Here is a 21,150-nt window from a genome sequence, read left to right as displayed (position 1 = left end):
AGCCTGTTCCCGGAGCGACGCGGCAATTTGCGATTTCGCTATTACCGATTCGGTAATTGCTAATTCGGTATTACCGAACTCGCTATTAGCCAAATCGGTATTACCGAACTCGCTATTTGCTAGTGGGGCCGTTTGCGTGCCCCGCTATTAAAGAATCGGTAAATTTAGCGATTTTTAAGGAATCGCTAAATTTAACCGAATCTGTTGATGCATGCCAATTACCGATTCCTTAATGGCGATTCCTTATTTTTCGCTATTAAGGAATCGGTATTAGTTTGGTTGATGCATATACCCCTATGTAAATTATTCTCATTTACAGTTATTTGTATGTAAATTTGTCATCTGTAGATTTCCTGAAGGTTTCATTTGGGGCTTACTGTCACAGACCAACACTGGCCTCCTTTCCTTTGCCAATGACAGTCCCTTTGAAGACCCAATCATCAATTACTATTTTGATGCAAAGATTCACAATAACGGGAACAAAAATATCTTTGCCTTCTCTTCACATTCCTGAGGCCATCATTGAGTAAGATTCATTTAAAACAGAAGCATAGGCCTGATCATTGCTTAGGAGGCTCATTAAAGGCTGCATAGCCTGCAGGTGGCTGATATCAGAGTTAGCACTGTCAGGCCTTCCCTCCTACAATGAATTCCTTAGTGAGAAGGTAAGGATTCGCCAAGTCCTCTGACGCCACTGCCTCCTTCACCACTGCTGCCACTCGCTCTCCCACAGTGAATGCTTGCTTGACAGGTATCCTGAAAGTACTGCAGGTAACCGCCACCCCTTGCTCCTCTGCCTCCCCACAAGGAAAGTTTTAGTGTTGACGATGATGTGGAAGAACGTGAGAATGAAAATATTGATCAAGATGATCAGCAGGGTGCTTCAACCTTAAACCATCATTAAGTTCCTTGGTGAGATAAAATAGGCAGTGAGTTTGTGTCATTCTGCTCAAAAAGGAAAACCCTCATATCTTGCTTCCTATTTGCCTTTAGTGAGGAGCCTGCCGAAGAGACTGCTCCTACTGAATACTGGAAATCTGGGACTTGTTGGTTAGATACATAGATTAAACCTCAAGTAGTTAATGCACATCAGATGCACAGACAGCCCGCTTGCAGCACACGTTGAGGATTTTGGCTGATTTTACATGGCTCTTCTCTTTAGCAGGGAATTTAATACTGACTTATCCCTTAATATTCACATTTGTTTTATGAACATGCTCTCGAGCTTTGTGGCTTCTTTTTCGATTTTCCCTACATTGACTTAATTGACATAGCAAATATGGCCAGCAGCCTGAGATATATAGCAAGCATTGGCAAAACCGATATGTCTAGTCTTGGCAAGCATGCATTTAAAAAATATATATATTTTGCAAACCGCAGTAATATAAATAAAAGGTAACATATTGAAAATATTTAAAAAATAAACGACTGTTACAGCGCCGAGACACTGAAGTGCACTCCTTTTTAAGCGGCTGTGCACATGTGATCAGACCAAAGGCCTCCTCCACTCACAGTGCAACACAGCCAAGTACAGATGGGGGGGCTGACCCATTGCCCCATGTTGAATGCTGTTGTGTGCGGATGTCTTATGAACAGTCTAATTAATGAAGAGAGATGAGTGAATCTCCTGTATGTATATAAGTATAGGCATATATTTTTATTATGATTTTTTTTTTAAATATGAGACTTATGAAAGCTAAGGCTCTGTGTAGGTGAGGCCTTAAAATGGATGGAAGATTACCGAGTAGCACTCTAATTCGAGACTTCAATTTCTCAGGATTTTACAAGACCATAATAGCAGAAGATATTTTCAAAGATTTACTGGTAATTTTCTTTGTTATGATTAATAAAAATCCTGCTTTGGGGCGTGTCCTGGCTGGCCAGGATGGTGGACGAATTTTAACAACGCTCCTAGGCCTTCTCCTCCTTTCTCCAAAATCCTCTTGCAAATGACCCACCCCCCAAGACAACTGCATGCTCTCGGGGGCTTCATAAACCACCCCCTGCTTCTCCCCGCCCCCCACCTCCTGGAGACTGATACTGGCTGTGCATGGTCACCGAGAACCCTGTCTGTAAAGCTGGGGAGAACAGGGCCTGAGGCATGCAGCCCGGTAAGATAGAGGCCAAGTCGAATGCTCTGTAGCGGGCGTCAGCCGCAATCTACTAAGCAATCGCAGCTGTTCCCAGGGCAAAGGTGTGTGCGGTTTTCTAAGGAAGTGATGGCGGACCCTGGCAGTGTTGGGGATTAAGGTGGTGCCAGGCTGTTCTGTACTGAATCTTGTGTTGTGCTGGTAAGTGAACCCAACCTTTGGCCGAGGGACCAGGGCACTTGGATTGATGGATGCTAGTGAAGGGACGAGCCCTCCGAGAGACACTAGACTTGGAGGAGGGGTTGGTCTCTTCCTATTTGGGGTCCTGCAGGAGGGAAATCGGGGCCTGGTTTCTGGACAGCCCGGGGCCCTTGAGGGCGGTGGTAGATCCTGGAAACTGTTATCGCAGAGGCCCTGTCCGGTATCTGGGGGCAGGCGCTGGGACTTGAGGCATTGAGCCAGCATGCTGCACAGGGCTGGATGCCACCATGGCTGTTTCATGACACCCCCTGCACTTAGCAGTGTGGGGTGGTGCGTCTGAGCCGGTGGACTGTGTGGTTTCTCTCCACAAGCCGATACTTGCCACTTTTCCCAGCCCATGGTTTGTATACCTTCACAAGTTGCCGCACCCATTTACAGCGCAGACCCTGCCTGCCCGCAATGGACATTTTTGAGTGGCGGAGGAAGCGGGCCACGTTGACGCCTCCATGAGGACTAAAAAAAATAAAAATCTTTTGCTTAAAATAAATCACGAAATAACACAATCAGTTTATGCTATTTACTTTGAATATGTGTTTGGATTGCTTTGTATAAACATTTATTGTTATCCTAACTATGTAAGGGATAAAAACTTGTGAATCATTTAGCTTTAAGAAGTGTGTTGTGGCAGAACCACTGTTCGTATCATGCAGTTGCCCCCAGGTTCTGCACTATACTGGGTATCCCCATTGATTAATACTGACTTCTATGAGGACTAAAGCTGGTGTGACTGGCCTACATTGCTGTGGCCACCTCCCCTACCTGTTCCCCTATGAACTGTGAAGATCTGATAAGTGCCAGATTGACCTATTGAAATCCTTTTGGCTGTGGACAGTGTGGCGCATGAGAACTTCGACTCCCCTGCTGGTCACGCTTGACAGAGAAGGCACCCACTGACCGAGAGCTGCCAGACTCTGAAAAATTCCTGGAGAACTGAAATAAATACTGGATCCTTGAGGGGAAACTCTTGCAAGGGTTGGTTGTGGAGAGAGTCCATAGAGTACTAACCCCAAAACTGCCTCAGGTGCGCAGTTGCGATCATTGCTAAAATCCTCAATTTTAGAGACTGGGACATGATTCTTCGAGAGGCCAGAAGGGCTGCAACTCTGACTTTCCAATCCGCTCAAATCATGATTTTCCAGGAATACATGAAGGTAGTTCAATGACAACAGAAGCCCTTTAATGCTGTCAAGCAGAAACTCCGCGCCATGAACTTGCAATATACTGATCCTACCAGCTAAGCTCAAGGTAATCCACAACTTTTGATCCAACACCTTTGAGAAGCCGTAGGCAGTATGGAACTGGGCAGCGGAAAAGAAAGATTTAAAGTCCGGGGTTCCCCGGACCGAGACCCTCCTGGGCGAAGAGACTGACCACCAATGGAAGATGCCAAACCCAAATCTAGGCGCAGAACGAGACCCCGCAGGACATAAGAATGCCCAGAGGATTTGTTGGATTCATCGGATTCCGATAAGCCACGTCCATATATTGACCTATATGATGCGACTCAGGACTTGACTGGTGGCGCAACTCCTGCTGCTAGCCAAATAAGATCCTCTTTTGGGGAGGACCTACCTTGATGACGCCACATCAGGCTGTCTGGATAAATGACGAGGGCAGGGAGCATTACATCACCACGGCCCATCTAGCCTAGACTACTGGCTGTACAAGCCGGAATGGTCATGTACGTGATTTACTAATGTTCTTACTTGACATTGACTCCTTCACAGGGAGAGGAGTTGGCCTAACGGTTAGGGCCCTCGACCTCGGACCTGGGGGGAAGTGGGTTCGAGTCTCGGTAATGACGCTAAACATCCTGTGATTCTGAGCAAATCTCTTAATCTCCTCGTGCCTAGCAAAAAATGAATGTGTGTCCTCATGTAACGTAACTGGTGCTATGTAAAGCGCTCTGATACCTGATTGGATTCGGGTTAAGTTCCCGCGATATAAAACTCTGGAAAAAAAAAAAGAAGGTCCATTCTAATACCATGCCCTTTAGAGGTTATCACAATGGTTTGTTTTAAGGGTTTGTGTTGGGCGACACATGCAGATGAAAGTGTGGAGGGCTGTTGTTAAGGGGGGGTTGGGAAGTTATGTGGTTAAAAAACTGTTATAAATATGTTCTTCAATCTGGTTATCACTGCATCCACAATAGCTCCGTCATCATTGATTTACTGCCTTGGGTGTCGACCAAGCTCTTGTTATTCAGAGGCCGACAGCCTGGTCATTAATTTCTCTCCCCGCTAGATCCCAATGATTGAGGTCTTAGTTATGTCCTGGGACGTCACTGGCCTGAATGATCATATAAAGGGGGGCGCGGTCCTCCGATACACAAAGAGAATGGCGTTGGCTGTTCTCATGCTTCAAGAAACATACTTGCTGGGTACGAAGTACGACAGGGTATTTCAGGTGGGGGTTCCCGGGGGGGTGGCAGTACTCTTCTATCAGAGAATTTCCTTCATAGTGTCGGCAGTCACAAATGACCTCAAGGAAGATACGTTGGAGTGGAGGGCTGCCATGTGGGGAAACATAATTTTCTAAATGTATATGTACCACCCCAAGCCCGCTTTGAAAAAATGGAAACAGTGATCCTACAAGCACACAAGGTACCACTGTCATTGGGGAAGACTATAATGCCTCCCCGAATCCAGATGTAGTCACAACTGGGGTACAAGTCGATATAATGTATTGGAGGACTGGTTTACCTCCTTGGGACTCTGTGACATGTGGAGAGCCTGGTACCCATGGAGCAGGTAATATTCTCGTACTTCGGCTGCATATGAAACACTTTCATGCATAGATCTCCTGCAGCACCAGACATACTTCACATGACGGCGGCGGACATTCTTTCATGGGTGGGGGGGAATCTCTGACCACTCCCCAGTAACAGGTGGACTGGGAGCACCCCCGCAGAATGGCGCCCAATCTGGCATCTTAATGCATGGTTTTTAGTAAACATAGCATGTGCGAGAATTCCTCTCAAAGGACTGCAATCTTACTTTGAGACTAACCAAGGCTCTGTCGTTACACCAGGCACACTATGGGCAGCTGGAAAAGCGGCTTTGTGGGGAATAGCTAGGACCTATGTAAAGCTCAGAGACTGGGAGAATCAAAGGCATATGGTGGATATGGAGACCATTGTTTTTTCCATTGAGGAAACCCAAATGGCGATTTCCACCTATGTCCCCACACATGCTCCCGGCCCGTACAGAATTCCTAATGATCTATATAGGGAGGATAGATCTCTCTGGGGCTTCTATATTAAGTTAATATCAAATTTGATTATGTCTGGTGCTGACATACCAGCATCGTCGCAGGTTGCTGAGATAGTGTCCATCTATAAAAAAGGGGACAGAGCTATGCCGGGAAGTTATAGGCCAATTAGCCTAATTGATTCTCCAGAAAATCTTCTGTAAGCAGATACTAGGAATGATCCAGGACTGGATGTCTGAGTCCCAAATCCTGAGCGATTTTCAAGCAGGCTTCCGCACAAAAGTTAGTACTCTGGACCAGGTCTTTCGTCTTTTGTGTATCTACTGGAAAGAAGTAGTAGTAAAGGAGGGGGAAATTATATGTGGCCTTTGTTGATCTGCGCACAGCGTTTGATCTTGTTCCCTGGGCTAGAATCTGGAGAGTATTGAAAGACATGGGTTTGCCGGGCAACCTTTTAGATATTTTAATTAGATTTAATTCATCAAATGCAGCACAGGTCAGGTGGGGGACAAACAACCAAGTAACAGGAACCGGCTTCCCAGTGCAACGTGGTGTGAGGCAGGGATGTGTGTTAGCCCCCACGCTTTTTACTCTTTTTATAAACGGCGTGGTAGATTTTATTGATAGAGATGGCTGTGATGCCCCAAAAATCGGTGTAGGAAGAGTGCCTACCCTTCTCTTCACCGATGACACTCTTTCAATTTCTAAATCTCCGCAGGGTTTGCAACAACTTTTAATTGATTTTATAAGATTCTGTGATGAAAGTGGTCTGGTTTTAAATGAGGCGAAAACAAAGTATATGATTTTTAACAGGGGTATGGTAGAACTGTCCAAAAGACCTGTATTGGCTGGTGGAACTCAACTGGAGCAAGTTGAAGCTTTTGATTATTTAGGTATACGCTTGACTCCATGGATTAATTGGGGTGCCCACATCGAGAAAGTAAAACATCAACTAATCCACCAGTGTGCCCATATTAGTAAAATTCGTCTCCTGTCAAATTGCTCCGGCACTTGAAATTTACACCGTCAAGGTCCTCGGGGGGCACTTTATGGTGCAGAACTGTGGGGTATGGGCAATTCCATCTGCCTTTCTGTCATTGAAAACCGTTTTTTAAGGTCTTTGGTGGATCTCTCATCTAGCTCCCCCCTGATACCTCTGTATATGGACCTTGCCCATAAACAATTGGCACACAAGCTGAATTTTAAACTCTTGATGTTTTGGTATAGGCTATGGACTATGGGCGAACTAGAAACTTACCGAGAGGCTTTGTCTGACCTTTTAAAAGTTCCCAGGGCCACGTCAATTAGGTGGTTTACGTCTTTAAGGGAACTGTTAGGGAGGTTGAGAATGGAGACATTCTGGTACGACCCGGAAAGTATGACCCAAGTACCAAGGGCAAAGCTTAAAGAACTGTATTGGGAAAAAAACACTTGGGAAGGATTTGACAAAACCAGCGACCAGCTTGTCTACTGTTTTTTTAAATTTCAAATGTGTTCCCTATTTTGAGCCCAGTATTGACCAAATCGTCCCCCCCCCCCCCGCGGCACGTAAATTGTTCTTACAGTTCCGCTATAAGACCTTACCCTCCAAACTGTTCTGTTTCAAATGGTCTCAAAATGTTTTTACTGATGATCTGTGTCCTACTTCTAAATCCTGCCCGGAATCTATTGTTCACTTACTTTTCTTTTGCCCTCATTATTCATCCCTGAGGAAAAAATTGATTTTTCCATTGTGTAGATTGGCAGGCCCGGGAGACTATCTTGAGGTGCTACAAATTCTGTGTACTGATACACGAAGAGTAATGGTGTATGGCCTCTCGAGATTTTGGTATGCACTGTGGATCAAGCATGGGAAATCATTTGCATGAAGCATTTTTATCTTTTTTAAACTTCTTGTACCATGCATTTGTAAACTATTTTATACCCATGTTGTTTTTATAATATTTATCTACCAATGTCTATTTTATTGCTCTGTGCTGCATGCTTTTATGATCTTTGTGATCGAAATAAAGTTGTTGATGATGATGAGGATATGGAGACTCATATCGTGGTGCTGGAACAGCGGCACCTGCTGGATTCATGGGCAGCCCTCCATCGACAACTTGAGCTTCACAAAGCCTTGCTCTGGCAGATCTCTCTCTGTCGAGGATACCCGAAAGAGTTGGGTGACCTCAACCAGGAGGTATATACAAATGAGATAAGAATGGAAAGTTGCTCTACTGACTAGCCACCAGAGACATGGCTTGCTGAGTAGTTCCAGAGATCAAGGATAGGGATGCCCATATGCTGATAGTGTGAAGCTGGACCAGCTCATTGCGCTGAATGAGTTTGAGATGGCTGTGAGAGATATGATCTCATGCAAAACACCTAGACCAAATGGCTTCTCATTCAAATATTTCTCCAGATTCCGGGATATTCTCTCCCCTGCTTGCTGGAACTAAAAGGGTCCTCCCCCCACCCGCCGGAATTAGATCTTGCTGCCATAATGGTTATTCATGAGAAGGGTCAACCTCCAGAACAAGGTGCACCGGCATCACTCAGTTTCACTGATAAAGAGATGTTGTAGATAACCTGTTAATCCTGAGACCATATAAGTGAGCAAGACATCCCATGGTATTATTTGGTTTTAGACTTTTAGAGTCTTCATGACGCTCTGTCAAAACAACCCTTCTACAATTTCCATAGCATTTTCAACTCCAGTAATGTAAGACTGCTAATTGTCAAACTGCAGAATCTCTTGAAGAACAGATAGATTGTTTTATGGGTTGCGAGGAGACAACTCTGGGGAGTCAGACCTCCTGACCTAAGATAATTAACTTCTTGTGAGCTGAAGTGGTTGCAGGTAGAACCAACTGAGTGAACAAAGTTGCATGTACAGCATCCTTTAGTTGATGTCAAGGCCATGTTTTCAATTATTATCTAAATCCTACAAGTCCTTTATTAAGGGTTTGGCATATCTTCCACCAATTCAAAAAACCTCCCAAACCAATTAACATAGGATGTCTGTTTCATACTTACATTTGGATTGTGTTTACTTGCCACAGATTTGGAGGAGTACACTCATTCTGGGATTGATTCCCAGTTAGCCCTTCTCTGACTTAGTCCACGGAGGCAAAGATATATTCCTATACATGAGTATAGAGACGATACCGCATAGGGGTTTCATTATTTTCTAGTGAGAATTCACACTTTGAGGCTAGACCATGTTTGGAATCTTTGGTCTTTGAATGGAAGCTCCCTTTCCCTTGCTGTACCAGGTTTGATAGCTCCGCCTGTGTGATAAATAGTAAAAAGCATTTTATGAAACCCCGCTTTGTTTGAGGATCAGTAAAACCAGATTATGAAATAATTGCTACAGCTAAAAGTAAATCTCGACACACCATGGATCTACCCGTCTTTCAGGGTCAGTGAAGATAAGAATGTTGGCACATGGAGGGGAAGCAAAAGGATCCACTATACATTATTTTTTACCATGAGCGGTTTTAGATGATTCCTTCCAGTTCTGGATAGTGGTGAATCCTATCTACTAGACCTCTGAGTGGCTTTGATAGCTTGGTCCATGAGACCTACTTAACACAATCTCCTCAAGGATGGTTTAGAGTGAAATTGCATCTTTCTTGAGGGACTAATTACAATTCGTGAAGACTCTGACATTTACAAATTCTGCTCTTCCTTTGACATGTAGGATCACCCAAGGATACACCCAAGTCTCCCGGTCTTTGCAGCCTCCGCCTGTCCACTGGGCCCTATGGTAGCTATTTAAAACCTAACCATGCAGAAATATGGATAAGCTACAGAGCTGAACCTGAAATTCTGTTCTTGTGAGAGAACACTTTAGACCTGAAACAATGTATGGATAATGTGAAAAAATGGAAGAATCCTTTCTTCTTCATAATGAACCCCTTGAAAGCAGAGTTCCTCAAACTTAATTCTGGGATATTTATAAACATACAAATATCTCTGCAGAAGGGCGATGTCCTGGAATATAACTTTGCGTATTTTCACATTCTAAAATCGCTTAATCAAAAAATGCCTATAGAAGGCAACCTGTTTAGTGTTTACTTTTAATGAAACCACAACGGCCATGGTAATAAAGTACATTTGAGTGGAAACATCAATCTACAGTTGCACATTTAAAAATTAAAGAGGGAAATTGCATTCCCATACTGGAATTATGAATGAAAAATGACCCTGGATCCAGAGCCGGCGTGGTTCCATTGGCCTTGTTCCATCTTGCTTTGTTGTCAGTCATGCAGTTTGTCTGGTGAGTTCACCTTCCCACAATTGACTCAGTTATGAGTATCCTCCAGTTTCCAAACTAGATCTGGAAATCTTTCCCTCTCATCAATAGCTGCTCATCATCACCCTGTGGTGGTGTGCCGTTCCTGCGGCGGATCCTCCCGCCCAGTATGCGATGACTTTGGGATATTTAAGACGTTTTGCCCACAATTTATGTTTTATGTTTATTTGCCATGTTTATTATAATTCAGCCCATATGCTCTAATGAGCTAGCAGGATAAATTAGTATATGAAAGCTTTGCATTTTGATCGAGCATTACAAAGTGTCCAAAGTCTGCAACGCACTGATTAAACGCGCACCCTGTTTTTCTTGCTGTGATTTAATTGGTATAAAACGAAAACAATGTCACAGGTTCCTTTTTGAAATAAAAATGCAAGTTTCCTTAAGTTTGATTCAAATAGTCATTGAGAGGTATATTGAGAAACCTTGTTCATTATTGCCTGTGTTTTCCGTAGAGGTAGTGTATTATGTGTTTTTTTAGGCAGATTGTATTTAGAGATTTGAAGTTGTGGGTTGACATAAATCAGTATTTTTAATTTGAAGAACTGACTGATTGAATGAGTCATCTGGAGACCTGACCTTTTCGCTGATGAAAGAAAAAGTGACGTGTATTGCTAAATGCTCATTGGCAGGGTTTGGATTGTTTGACAAAAACACAGATTTTAACTGGAACATGAACACGTATTTAAGGGAATGGTAGGTCGTTGTTCAGTTCATTTAGGCTGGAATATGCCGATTCCTTCTAAACCTACAAGTTGCTGAACCTGAGTATAGACCTAACTAGTCCCAGAATAAACAAATAAAGAGTGGGATAGCAAGTGCAAACCTGAGAGCTTTCAAAACAAATCCCTAAGCAATGCGCAAAAAATGTGGGCATCTTCATTGATGACACCTTATCCATGAAGGACCATATGCGGGCCCTTTGTGGCAAGGGTTTTGCCACCCTGAAACTACTACACAGGCTTTTACCATATATCCCTCTAGACTGTAGAAGAACAGTCACGCAGGCCCTGCTTATAAGCCAACTTGATTACGGAAACGCCCTATTTGTGGGCATGAATGAATCTCTCTTCACGCGGCTACAGGTACTTCAAAATGCCGCAGCCAAGCTAGTGTGCAATAAAAGCAGACAAAGCTCAGCATCAAAGTGCATGAAAAACCTGCACTGGCTTCCCATGCGCCAAAGAGCTGCATTTAAATTGCTCAGCCACGCTCACAGAGCACTATTCCAAAACGGCCCCAAAATACTTCAGGGGAAAATCGAGTTCTATGTCCCTACAAGGAACTTACGGTCTTCATATCAAGCACTAGCCAGAACAAAACGTATAAAGAAAGTAAGGTCTGGAGGGCGCTCCTTCTCATATCTGGCAGCCAAGAGATGGAAAGATCTCCCTATAGACTTACGGCTCACATCCAACTATCTGGAGTTCCGGAAAAAACTGAAAACTCATCTGTTCCCCAAAAACTAATATTTACTTGCCTGTACCAGCAGCCTATTACCCTTTTTTTCGCTATTAGCGGCTTGATATCCCCTGGGATGAATGTCGCGCTCTATAAATAAATAAATAAATAAAAACAAAAAAACCGCTTTCTTGTGAATCAGTGTTTCTTAATCTGAAAGTATTCCTTTGCCCAGGGCTGTTGTAGGCATCTAATTCTAATAGTGACAGTTTCCATCATAGTATTTTTAGTAGGCACACTCTGCATTTCGCTCTGTTTTGCTTCCTCCTTTCCTTTGTTTTGCTTCTTCCTTCCTCTGTGCAGCAGCCTGTTTCCTCTTTCTGTGTCCCATAGCCTGCCATTTATTCTCATTTTTTGACATCATTGCGCAATATCTGAGTTTTGTACTCACATGTTCTTTCTCTTCTGGTCGGTTTCTTGTGATCAGGATGCTTTGGAGATCCTGGCAGAGGAGGCAGACTTCGGCAATAGTGAGGGGCGTAGTCTGTCATTCACCCGGTCAGCATCTGTACTTCGGTCTTTACCTTGTCCTGTGACTCGCCTTGAGGATTTGAACAGTCTCCCGTGTTTTGGAACTCATTCCAAGAAGGTTGTGCAGGTACTGAAGTGTGTGGACCCCCATATGCAGTGCAAAGTGTGCTTATGCATACACACTCCAGGCATGTATCCTGTTTTCTGACCCCTCCTAAAAAGTAGTTATCTTTTTGTACAATGTTCAATCGCAAAATGTCGTTATCCATCATATTTATCAGTGCAAGGGCAGGCTGTCGTTGCATTGTTCTGATCTATTTATGTGGTTCCCCCGAGAGGTGTATTTAATCATGGCGTGCCCTGCTGTCTTTCTAATGAATGTTCTTCCATCTCGCCTTCTCTTTCAATGTCCAGGAGATTCTGGAGGATGGCAGCTCTGTTGAAGTGCAGCAGGTACTGCACTCTGAGAGATATCGCACCCTTAAGGTATAGCTTATGTTTTCTCTATATTGATTTGGGGTGGAGATGGGTTCTTATGCGAGGTCTTGTTCTTTGGTGGATCCAATAAGATCCTTCACAGAGGACTCTTAAGCGACTGTTGATTCTGTACATGTAAAGACACGGACTACTAATTGCTGAATTCTAAAAAGTTCACCAAAAATATGGAACATGGTTACTTTCCCCAGGTCTTCAGTGGTATCTTTGGGGTCGGGAAGAAGACGGCTGACAGATGGTACCAAGAAGGACTGCGAACCTTGGATGACCTGCAAAAAAAAGAAAAGAAACTGAATAGACAGCAGGAGGCTGGTAAGGAGAGCCTTTGGCGTATGCAGAAAAATATTGGAAAACTGAAACAGACATAAACTTTAAAAATGTAGCATGCAGTTGGAACTAAGGAAGAGTGTGTACAGAACACACTACTGAGTTTGTAGAAGAGTAGACCATACAAAAATCTTTGAATCAAGTTAAGATTACGAGAAATTGGATCTTGAATGTGGATGTTTGAGTCAGGGCAAAAGGGAGTTTTACAAAAGCATTGACAAGTCCCAGTTATTCAGAATAAGGGTCCGGTCCTGGGAGGGTTGGTAAAAGTCATCTGGAACCAGAAGAAAAGTAATTTTGAAGTTATGTAGGGGGATCTTGCATGTTCGGAGAAATGTGTGTCTAATAAATTGTAGGACATCAAAGGATCTGGTGATCATAGCAAACTTGATGGAGAGTAGGATGTTGGTGTGCATTATGTCAATGCAAGAGTTGGAGGGAGGGTGGTATATATGCATACATATGTTCAGTGTAAGAGTTTGGGAAGTGAAGATTGTAGACATGTTTTGGGATAAGCGACTTTAAAGGAGTGCAGGAAACAGAACCGTAAACCAAAGTACAGTTGCTGTAAAGACTGAAGGGCAAGCATCGATATTTGGTTCAGACTAAATGTTTATTTGGAAGAAATTAGGAGATGAGAGTATTTTAGGCTTAGTGTTATATTACATTTCAGGAAGCAAATGAGAATCTTAGAGTTAGGATCTTTGAGCAGTTGGGAATGGAGGGAAGGTGGGGTAGTAGAAATATATCCAAGCAGATTTAGAGAAGCTTAGCATGTTGGAATATCAAAAGGGAAAGTATGAGCAAGTTTGAAGATGTGTGGCAAAAGTAATTGTCAAGGAAGACAAAATGTAAGAACATTTAAATGTTCGAGCAATTGGGCAGTCGGTCACTCTCCCCCTCGGGTCAGACAGCAGCAGTCCATTCTCTGAGGACAGTAGGTGAACTCCGGCATCCTTTTAAGAAGAACTCCGGCATCCTTTTAAGGAACAGCACTCGGCACATTTAGGATGGATTCACCCCGTGTATCAAAACAAGCTTCTTAAATGGTCTCCACACACAGGTGTCAGGTTGTAATCAAAAACATCATTTGCAAGGTGACCAAAAAGGCATATATTTATTTGAAATCTGAGACTAAGCAGGCTAGAAGCGCAGAGGGTATTTTTGTATACAAAAAAGAAGAAACATTTACAATGTACGATTTAACAACTAATTATTTTAGAACCGGGTCTTAGATAGCTTACCACACATAGATATCTCGACAGCCTTATCTGCTGTTTTCAAGATGAACTATTAAATTTCATTCCACTCCATAACCATTCTGAGGCATTGTTTAAAACATGCCTTTTTTTAGAAAGAGTACCCCATTGTGAACTGGGCAGAACTCCCCCTTGCTTAAAAGATTTGGCCTTACACCCCTGAAGGGGAAGCTTTATCTTCCCTGTTTATGAGCATAGAGTACAACTCATACAAAAGCCCAGAATAATCCAGTCAGTTTATGTTTTTTCAGATTGATTTCTGTCACTGTTTTACAACCTTAACAGCTGAAAGAAAACAATGGGCAGCCACTGTCTTATTCCTGCTTTCTGTTCTTGAATACATTTCAAGTGAAAGTGAGGCACATATTACTTTGTTGCTTTTTGTGGAGCACTCTTACCAGAATAGCAAAACATACACAAACAAATGTAAATGGTGGATTATAGGATTCTTATTTGAGACCTCATTAAGGAAAAAGTTTCAGTAGTAGCTTTAGGGCTCAGTGGGAGTTTGCAGAATCTGTTAGGCTAAGTGGTGAAGAGGGGCTAGTATCATGGCATGTATCAAAGGTTTCTCACTCTTGTTTCATCTTTCAGGGCTTCAGAACTACACAGATCTCAATAGCCCTGTGACCCGACTGGAAGCTGATGAGATCCAACGTGTTGTACAAGACGCTGTTCTGAGATTTCTTCCTGGAGCCGTGATCACTCTTACTGGAGGGTTTAGAAGGTAAATACTATGTGATGATTGTTTGAGCAGATGGAACAGACTTTTACCCAAAGGATGTTCTTGCTCTGTACTCTTAAGCTCATCTAGTACAAGCTTCTAGAGAGAAAAGGTAGGTTTGAAGTCTCTTTTAATGGAATGAAAGGTTTTGTTTCAAATGGATAGTCAGTCCTGACCCAGGCTCATTCCTGAAAAATCCAAGGAGGTGAGAGGTCCAAAACATGCAGATGATGCACGGGCGTTGAGTTATGCATGAAGGGAAGAATAATGTAATGTGACAGGGAAGTATTATGTAAATCTCCTAAGATACTGAGGGCAAGCTGTATTGATGGCCAGTGTACCAGGTAGAGGGTTTTAAACCAAACTGTCTATATGACTCACATGCATTTAACTTTAAATAGCAGAAAGGAAACCTAGTTGGTTTTAAGAAGACACAGAAGGGGAAGGGTGGCCTCTTTTTGTGGGTCCTGGAGTCTACTCCATAGATGTTTTGAGAGGCCCATAGAGAGGGAATTTCCATAGTCTGAAATTGATGGCATTACAGCTAAAAGGCCTTTAGGCAGCCAGCAAACTCTAGAATTGGGAAAAGGTTTGAAATGGTTTTGATTAAAAGGAGGCAAGTGGAGATAACTTTTTTGACCTATGGGACGAAGAAGGAGCTGAGCAAATACGAAGCCATGTCTAACAGTACTGGTGAAGTTTCTAGTTGGTCAAACTACCGGGCTGAGGTCCAGACTAATGGGGAATCACCAGACTCCAGCGTCTCTATTTTATCAGACTTAACCACCATTATACTGGCAGACATCCTTTTTGACACCAAGACCAGCAAACATTGGAAGGTGCCAGAATCCTTAGCATTTTAGTCGCCTACCCTAACCAGAACTTGGGTATCATTGGCACAGGCATAGACAAATAAACCAAAAGTCTAAATAAGTTTAGCTGGTAGAGCCATGTATTAAAGTGTAAGGATGAGGCATGAGTCCTAAGGCACTCCACAGAAAGAGTGACTTGAAGTCTGACGAAAAGGTGGAATTGAGACTGCTTGGGTCTTACCAATCAAAAAGGATCTGATCCCTGTGTAGTGCTTCGAAGACAATGCCCTGCCCTGAAAAGCTGCTGTATTGTTGTTGGATGTACAATAGCTGTACAATAGATGTCAAAGGCTGTAGAACATTCTAAATATACAAGGCAGTGGTACTGCCCCTGCTATCTTGGTGTCATCAAAGACAGCAGTGACAACAGCATCTGTCTCATGGACTGGTGTAAAATTGGGCTGAGAAAGGTCAAAAATATTAGCCTGACTGTTGATTGCTCACTGATTTTTCTGGGATCTTGGAGGCTGGTGGAAGAAGAGTGATTGGCCTATAAGTGATCATCTCTGAAAGAGCCGTATATAGCTTTTAAAGCAGGAGGGCAAAATAGCCTGCTTGAAGGAAGATGGAGTGGAGGCCGTGGTGAGACAGTGGTTGAGGTAATGGCACATGTTGGCAGCATTCTGAAGGTCACAGATGGAGAGCAGAGACTGATTTAAGAATGGACAGTGTTGCGACAGAGACAGAAGGTAAGTAAAATTTACTTTATTACGAATAAAGTAAGGAGGCAACTGCCAATAACATCACAGAGAAAAACAGCCATCTTCTTCATGTCGCGTCTCCCGTTCTGTCTCTCGGTAATCCGAAGCCCACCAAGACTCCACATTCCATACAGTACAAGGGACACGATCACGAGACATGAACAGGATATATCAAAATTTCCCCCCTCAACAATAACACAATACATTGTTCAAAACATTCTAAACATAAGTATATAAACAACCACTTAGATACCATAAACAGAAACAATAATACTAATTAATAGAAATGTTACCAACAAAATACTACAAAATCTCTAAACTTCTCAGGTAACTTAAATTCTTGTTTCACACAGGTGTGCTCCGCAAATTGTCTTTCCAGCACACTACCATCTATTGCTGAGAACTGGGCTTCCCATTTGGGAAATCTTGTTACTTTAGCCACACAAGCACTACTACTGCCCATTCCTAAATCTCACAGCATATCCATCCTGCCTGGCTTTCTACAATTTGGCAGGGAGTACTAGACTTCACCCTACCTTTTATAACCCTAACATTAAAAAGTCTGACATGCACCCAATCTCCCTTTTTGAAAAATAGAGTTCTTTCCTTTGTTCATATTATACCTGACTTTGCTATTCAATTGACTTTGGTGGATGTTCAAGCCTATTTGACTGATATTTCAATCAACATTAACAGGAATATTATTTCTGGCTATTTTACTCAGCCAAGAAGGAATAAGAAAATATTGAGATCTACCTCTCAGTACCTGAAAAGGAGAAATTCCTGTCACGCTGTGAGGAGTATTGCAATAAGACCACTGCATACCACAAATGGCATCCACGACATCAACTCTTTCAGTCACAGCACTCCTTACACGTTCACTTAGTAGTCTATTTGCTCACTCAACCTGACCATTGCTTTGAGCGTGATGCAAACTACATCTTTTGTGTTTGATCCGCTCCCCACCCAAAAACTCCTTCATCTCAGCAGAGACAAAGTGCGCATCATTATCTAATATTATCTCAGCTGAAAAACCCTCCCTAGAAAATACATCTGTGAGAAAAATAACAACACTCTTGGTATTAGTCTCATTTACAAACTTGACTTCTAGCCATTTAGATCGACGGTCAGTCAACAATGGCAAAACGGTGAACACATGGAAGGGTGTAAAATGGACCCTGAAGATCCAAACTTTACTCCACACACTTTCCGGGCTACCAACTTCCACCATGGGCGATATGACACACTTAAGGCCTTATTATTACGCAGGCAAACAGAACATTTCTCAATCTCTCCACAACCCTGTCCATACTTGCCCACCAATAGAAGTCTCCTGGTCTTTTGTAACGGTGGTGGGGAAAGAACGGGGCGAAAGCCAGGCCGTGGTAATGAAGGTTTTATTGTTCTTAATAAGCGTCTCCTTCTTGCAACCAAAACATCAGGGGATGTTGAAAAGATTTCTTTAGAGGTAGGGGATTGTCCTCTCCTTAACACTGTCCGGTCCTCCTCGCGTCTTCGACCTCGTCGGCTCCCAGGGGGCTCCGTGATGTTCGGGAGAAAACATAACAGAGGAGAACGGGTATGAGGTCACAGTCCAGGCCAATAAATGAGGGGTAGGGAGTGCAGAGTCACCTCACACCGTGACACATACACAAAAACAAAACGTCTATGTGAGAGAAACAAAGCCAGTGAGGGTGCTCAGGCTAGGGGAGAAGTGGGTGGTACAGGGAGAGACCCGGCTATGACTCAGGACGCCCGTCCCACCTCCCAATCCAGCCCGATACCCGCTCCCGTACCTTGGTAAGCCAGGCTCCTCCTGGAGCGTGGCTGGGCAGCTCGTGGTGCCGTGGGCCTCCTGGCAATCCCGGGACTCTTGCTGAGGTGGTCGCTCCGTCTGGTCTCTCTCCGGTTTCTTCCTTTTTTCCGTAGAAGATCTCGCTTCGGATACTGACGCCTTCTTCCTCCTCGGTGTTCACACACACACCCCTTTCCTGTTATTGTCCGTCCTTATTGCGCGGCACGTCGTGATGTCACCCGGGGGCGGGGTTTCGATGGTAGGGAATCCCCAGTTAAAGGAGCCCTCTTCATAATCCTCCGATACACCCAGTAGTGGGAGAGATGTTGAACTCCAGTCATCCTGTTGGGGAGAGACAAGAGGGGGAGAGGGGGATGTTGCAGTCCACCAGTCCGCATTGTCGTTGTTTTCCTATGTTGACCCCACTTTGTTACATCTTGTCTTGTTAAGAGTCATACCCCAAATGACCCTCATGGCTTATTTGCAACATTTTACCTTTGATACTGTCAGGTGGAACTAATTTGTCTATCCTAAGTAACGACCCTACCTCTACAGACAGTTCAGATTTTGACTTCTGAATGCTTGCAAATCCACTGACCGATTACTTTGTAGGCCAACCTTTACTCATGTACTCCATAACTTTCTTCAGTAAGGCATTTTGAGCTAAGCCACTCCTCCACTCATCTTCATTGCCACATTCAACAGTGCCCCATGCAACACTCACAACCAAACAGTCCACATCTTGTTGATCATCCCGCACTTCCTCAATTTCCTCACATGACCACGGAAAATGAAACAGGCAACCTGTCTTCTTGTTCTCCCCCCACTTGGAATATACTCTACATCAAAATGGTACTCAAAACGTTCACACTTAACCGTACCAATCCGGCTGTTGCCTTTGTAGAATGAATATTAGATCTGCTAATAATAGGTACCAAAGGTTTATGATCCGTGCAAAAAAGACATTTGGTGCCCCACACATAAGTTTTAAATCTCTCAATCAGCCAGATGCAATCGAGCATCTCACATTCAATAACAGAATGAAAGTGCGTGAGGCAAAAGCAATGACATGTCAGAATCACCATTGCCCTTAGACAAATTTGCTCCAAGCCCCACCCACATGCATCAACAGTAAAAGATAATGGTTTTCCAAGTCGGAATGGGGGATAGAAAAGGAGCATGAGAAAGTTCTTTCTTATATTTCCTATAATTAAACATGTACTTTCTTGCACTTGATCCCATACATACTTAGCATTTTTATTCAATAGAACAAGAAGAGGTTCTGCCTTTGTTGAAAAATTCCCAATAAATTTAGCATTAAGGTCACAGATCCTCAAAAATGTTTGCAATTGCTCCCGATCCACTTGTGCAGGCACTTTCTCAATAGCTTTAAGTAGAGCTTGACGTGGAGTAACACCATTACCCGAAACAAAATGTCCAAGATATTCCACCGTAGACACTTCAAATCTTTCTTCAATCTCAAACATTACTCTTTAAGAGGAAAAAGAAAAGCATTCAATCTTGACACATGCTCATTGTTGTCTTTGCAATAAACAAGAATGTTGTGTTGGAAAACCAAGACTCCTTTCAATCCCTTCAAAACATCAACCGCCGCAGGTGAGGCGAGTCTGAAAGGTATCCTAGCAAAATAAACAACACCCCAGAAGATGTAACGAAAGCTGTAAGGTGCCTAGATTCTTTAGCAAGCACAGTCTCAACATCCCCAATTTCTCTTCAAAAATTATATTGTGTTTTATCAATACAGTTTCTAAAGTATTCTCTTCAACCCACAAGGCTTGTTCAGTACATCCAGGTCTTAGAACAATCCCCAAACGTTCTTGGTGATGGCAACAAAGAATATCAGGTCCATGATGTGAGACATAAACCTTGCCTGCCACCTCCCCACCCTTGAATTTTATATTAGTATTGAAAAAACCTTTTAAATCGTTCCTTTTACCATTGTACCTTTTCGGGTTTATGTTAGGTAATTTTTAACTCGTTTTAAAACCCTTGTTCTTAAAACTATCTTTTGAAATAAAGATAATTTTATAACCTAAACCTGTTAACAGGGAAACCTTCTCATCACCAATTAAAAAATCTTCGACAGGATCTTTCGACTTAGAAAAATCATCTTAATGAACCTAAACATATTAGAGTAAATGATACTACCAGTAAAGACATGCTCAGCATCCTCATTCACCACACTTGGATGCCTTTCCATGGGTTTCTGTGACAAACTCTCATGAAATGACCCACTGTGCCCCACTTGATACACTCTTTGCCCAAGGCAGGACATTCTTCCCATGAAGCAATGTGTAATTTGGAACAGCGATAACAAACACTATTTCCACTTAAGCTCTTTCTCTCCACCACAACTTTGTTCAAATCAGCTTTGCTTCCTTTGACCACAAGTATAGCTTATCAGCCTCTTTACTAAGTTCTTTGACTAAATACCCTAGAGTCTTGAATACTATTTGCTATATTGTTAGCCTCCTCGAGAGATGGATTCATGTAGGTGAGTAGCCTCTCCTGGATCTTTTTGTTGTAGCATCTGGTAACCAGTTGATTTCTAATGAGTTAGTCCATAAAAGTACTAAATTCACGCTTGAAAACCAAAACTCATACATTTACAGTTTCCGTCGCAGATTGTTCCCTTGAGAAAAATGTATGTCTTCTGATGACTGCATTGGGAGATTTACTGAAATATTGTTGCAATTTTTCGACAGCTTCATCATATTCATCCATTTCCTCATCTTCCTCTTCCGATGCAAGTGGAGGTAGATGTCCAAAGATCTCCTGGCCTTCCAGAGAATGTTCAGAAGCCACTTTTTTTCTGGTTTAAATTTAAAGCAATCAATAGCCTCTAAAAAATGTAATGAAGACTCTGAACCATTCTCTTTATGCTATAGGTGGTTCACCTGGTGATTGCCGGAAAGCTAGTGGAGGATTATTGGCTTGCATTGTAAGTGATTAATCAGGAGAATGCAACAGTAGTAAGCCGTGCTGCAATCATATAGAAGATACTGGCATACGGCTCAATCCGCACAAATCAGAATAATGTAGTATGTGAGCATTAAATGTTTGCACTAAGACAAATGCTCCAAGGAATGATAGATATGTTAAAAAGCCTTGGGTTGAGATAGACAATTAAGTCTATGACGGAAATGTAATATTAACGTCTGCC

The 21,150-nt window shown here is 42.9% G+C and overlaps 1 protein-coding gene across 9 annotated transcripts in view; it reads left to right on the top strand.

Moving 5' to 3' along the window:
* Positions 1 to 21,150, top strand: part of POLM (DNA polymerase mu) — a 342,155-nt gene that overhangs the window by 223,147 nt on the left and 97,858 nt on the right. For 8 of the 9 annotated variants that reach the window (XM_085634911.1, XM_085634917.1, XM_085634912.1 and 5 more), the window contains 4 exons: positions 11,750 to 11,920; positions 12,208 to 12,279; positions 12,480 to 12,600; positions 14,469 to 14,601. In XM_085634911.1, the coding sequence (XP_085491037.1) occupies positions 11,750 to 11,920; positions 12,208 to 12,279; positions 12,480 to 12,600; positions 14,469 to 14,601 (497 nt within the window). The remainder of the gene's footprint in view (positions 1 to 11,749; positions 11,921 to 12,207; positions 12,280 to 12,479; positions 12,601 to 14,468; positions 14,602 to 21,150) is intronic. The other variant, XM_085634919.1, reaches the window with a different exon arrangement.

The sequence above is a fragment of the Triturus cristatus genome, chromosome 11 (assembly GCF_964204655.1).
Source record: "Triturus cristatus chromosome 11, aTriCri1.1, whole genome shotgun sequence".
NCBI classification, from domain to species: Eukaryota; Metazoa; Chordata; class Amphibia; order Caudata; family Salamandridae; genus Triturus; species Triturus cristatus.
The sequence above is the reverse complement of the archived record's forward strand: the minus strand, read 5'-3'. Positions and strand labels throughout refer to the sequence as shown.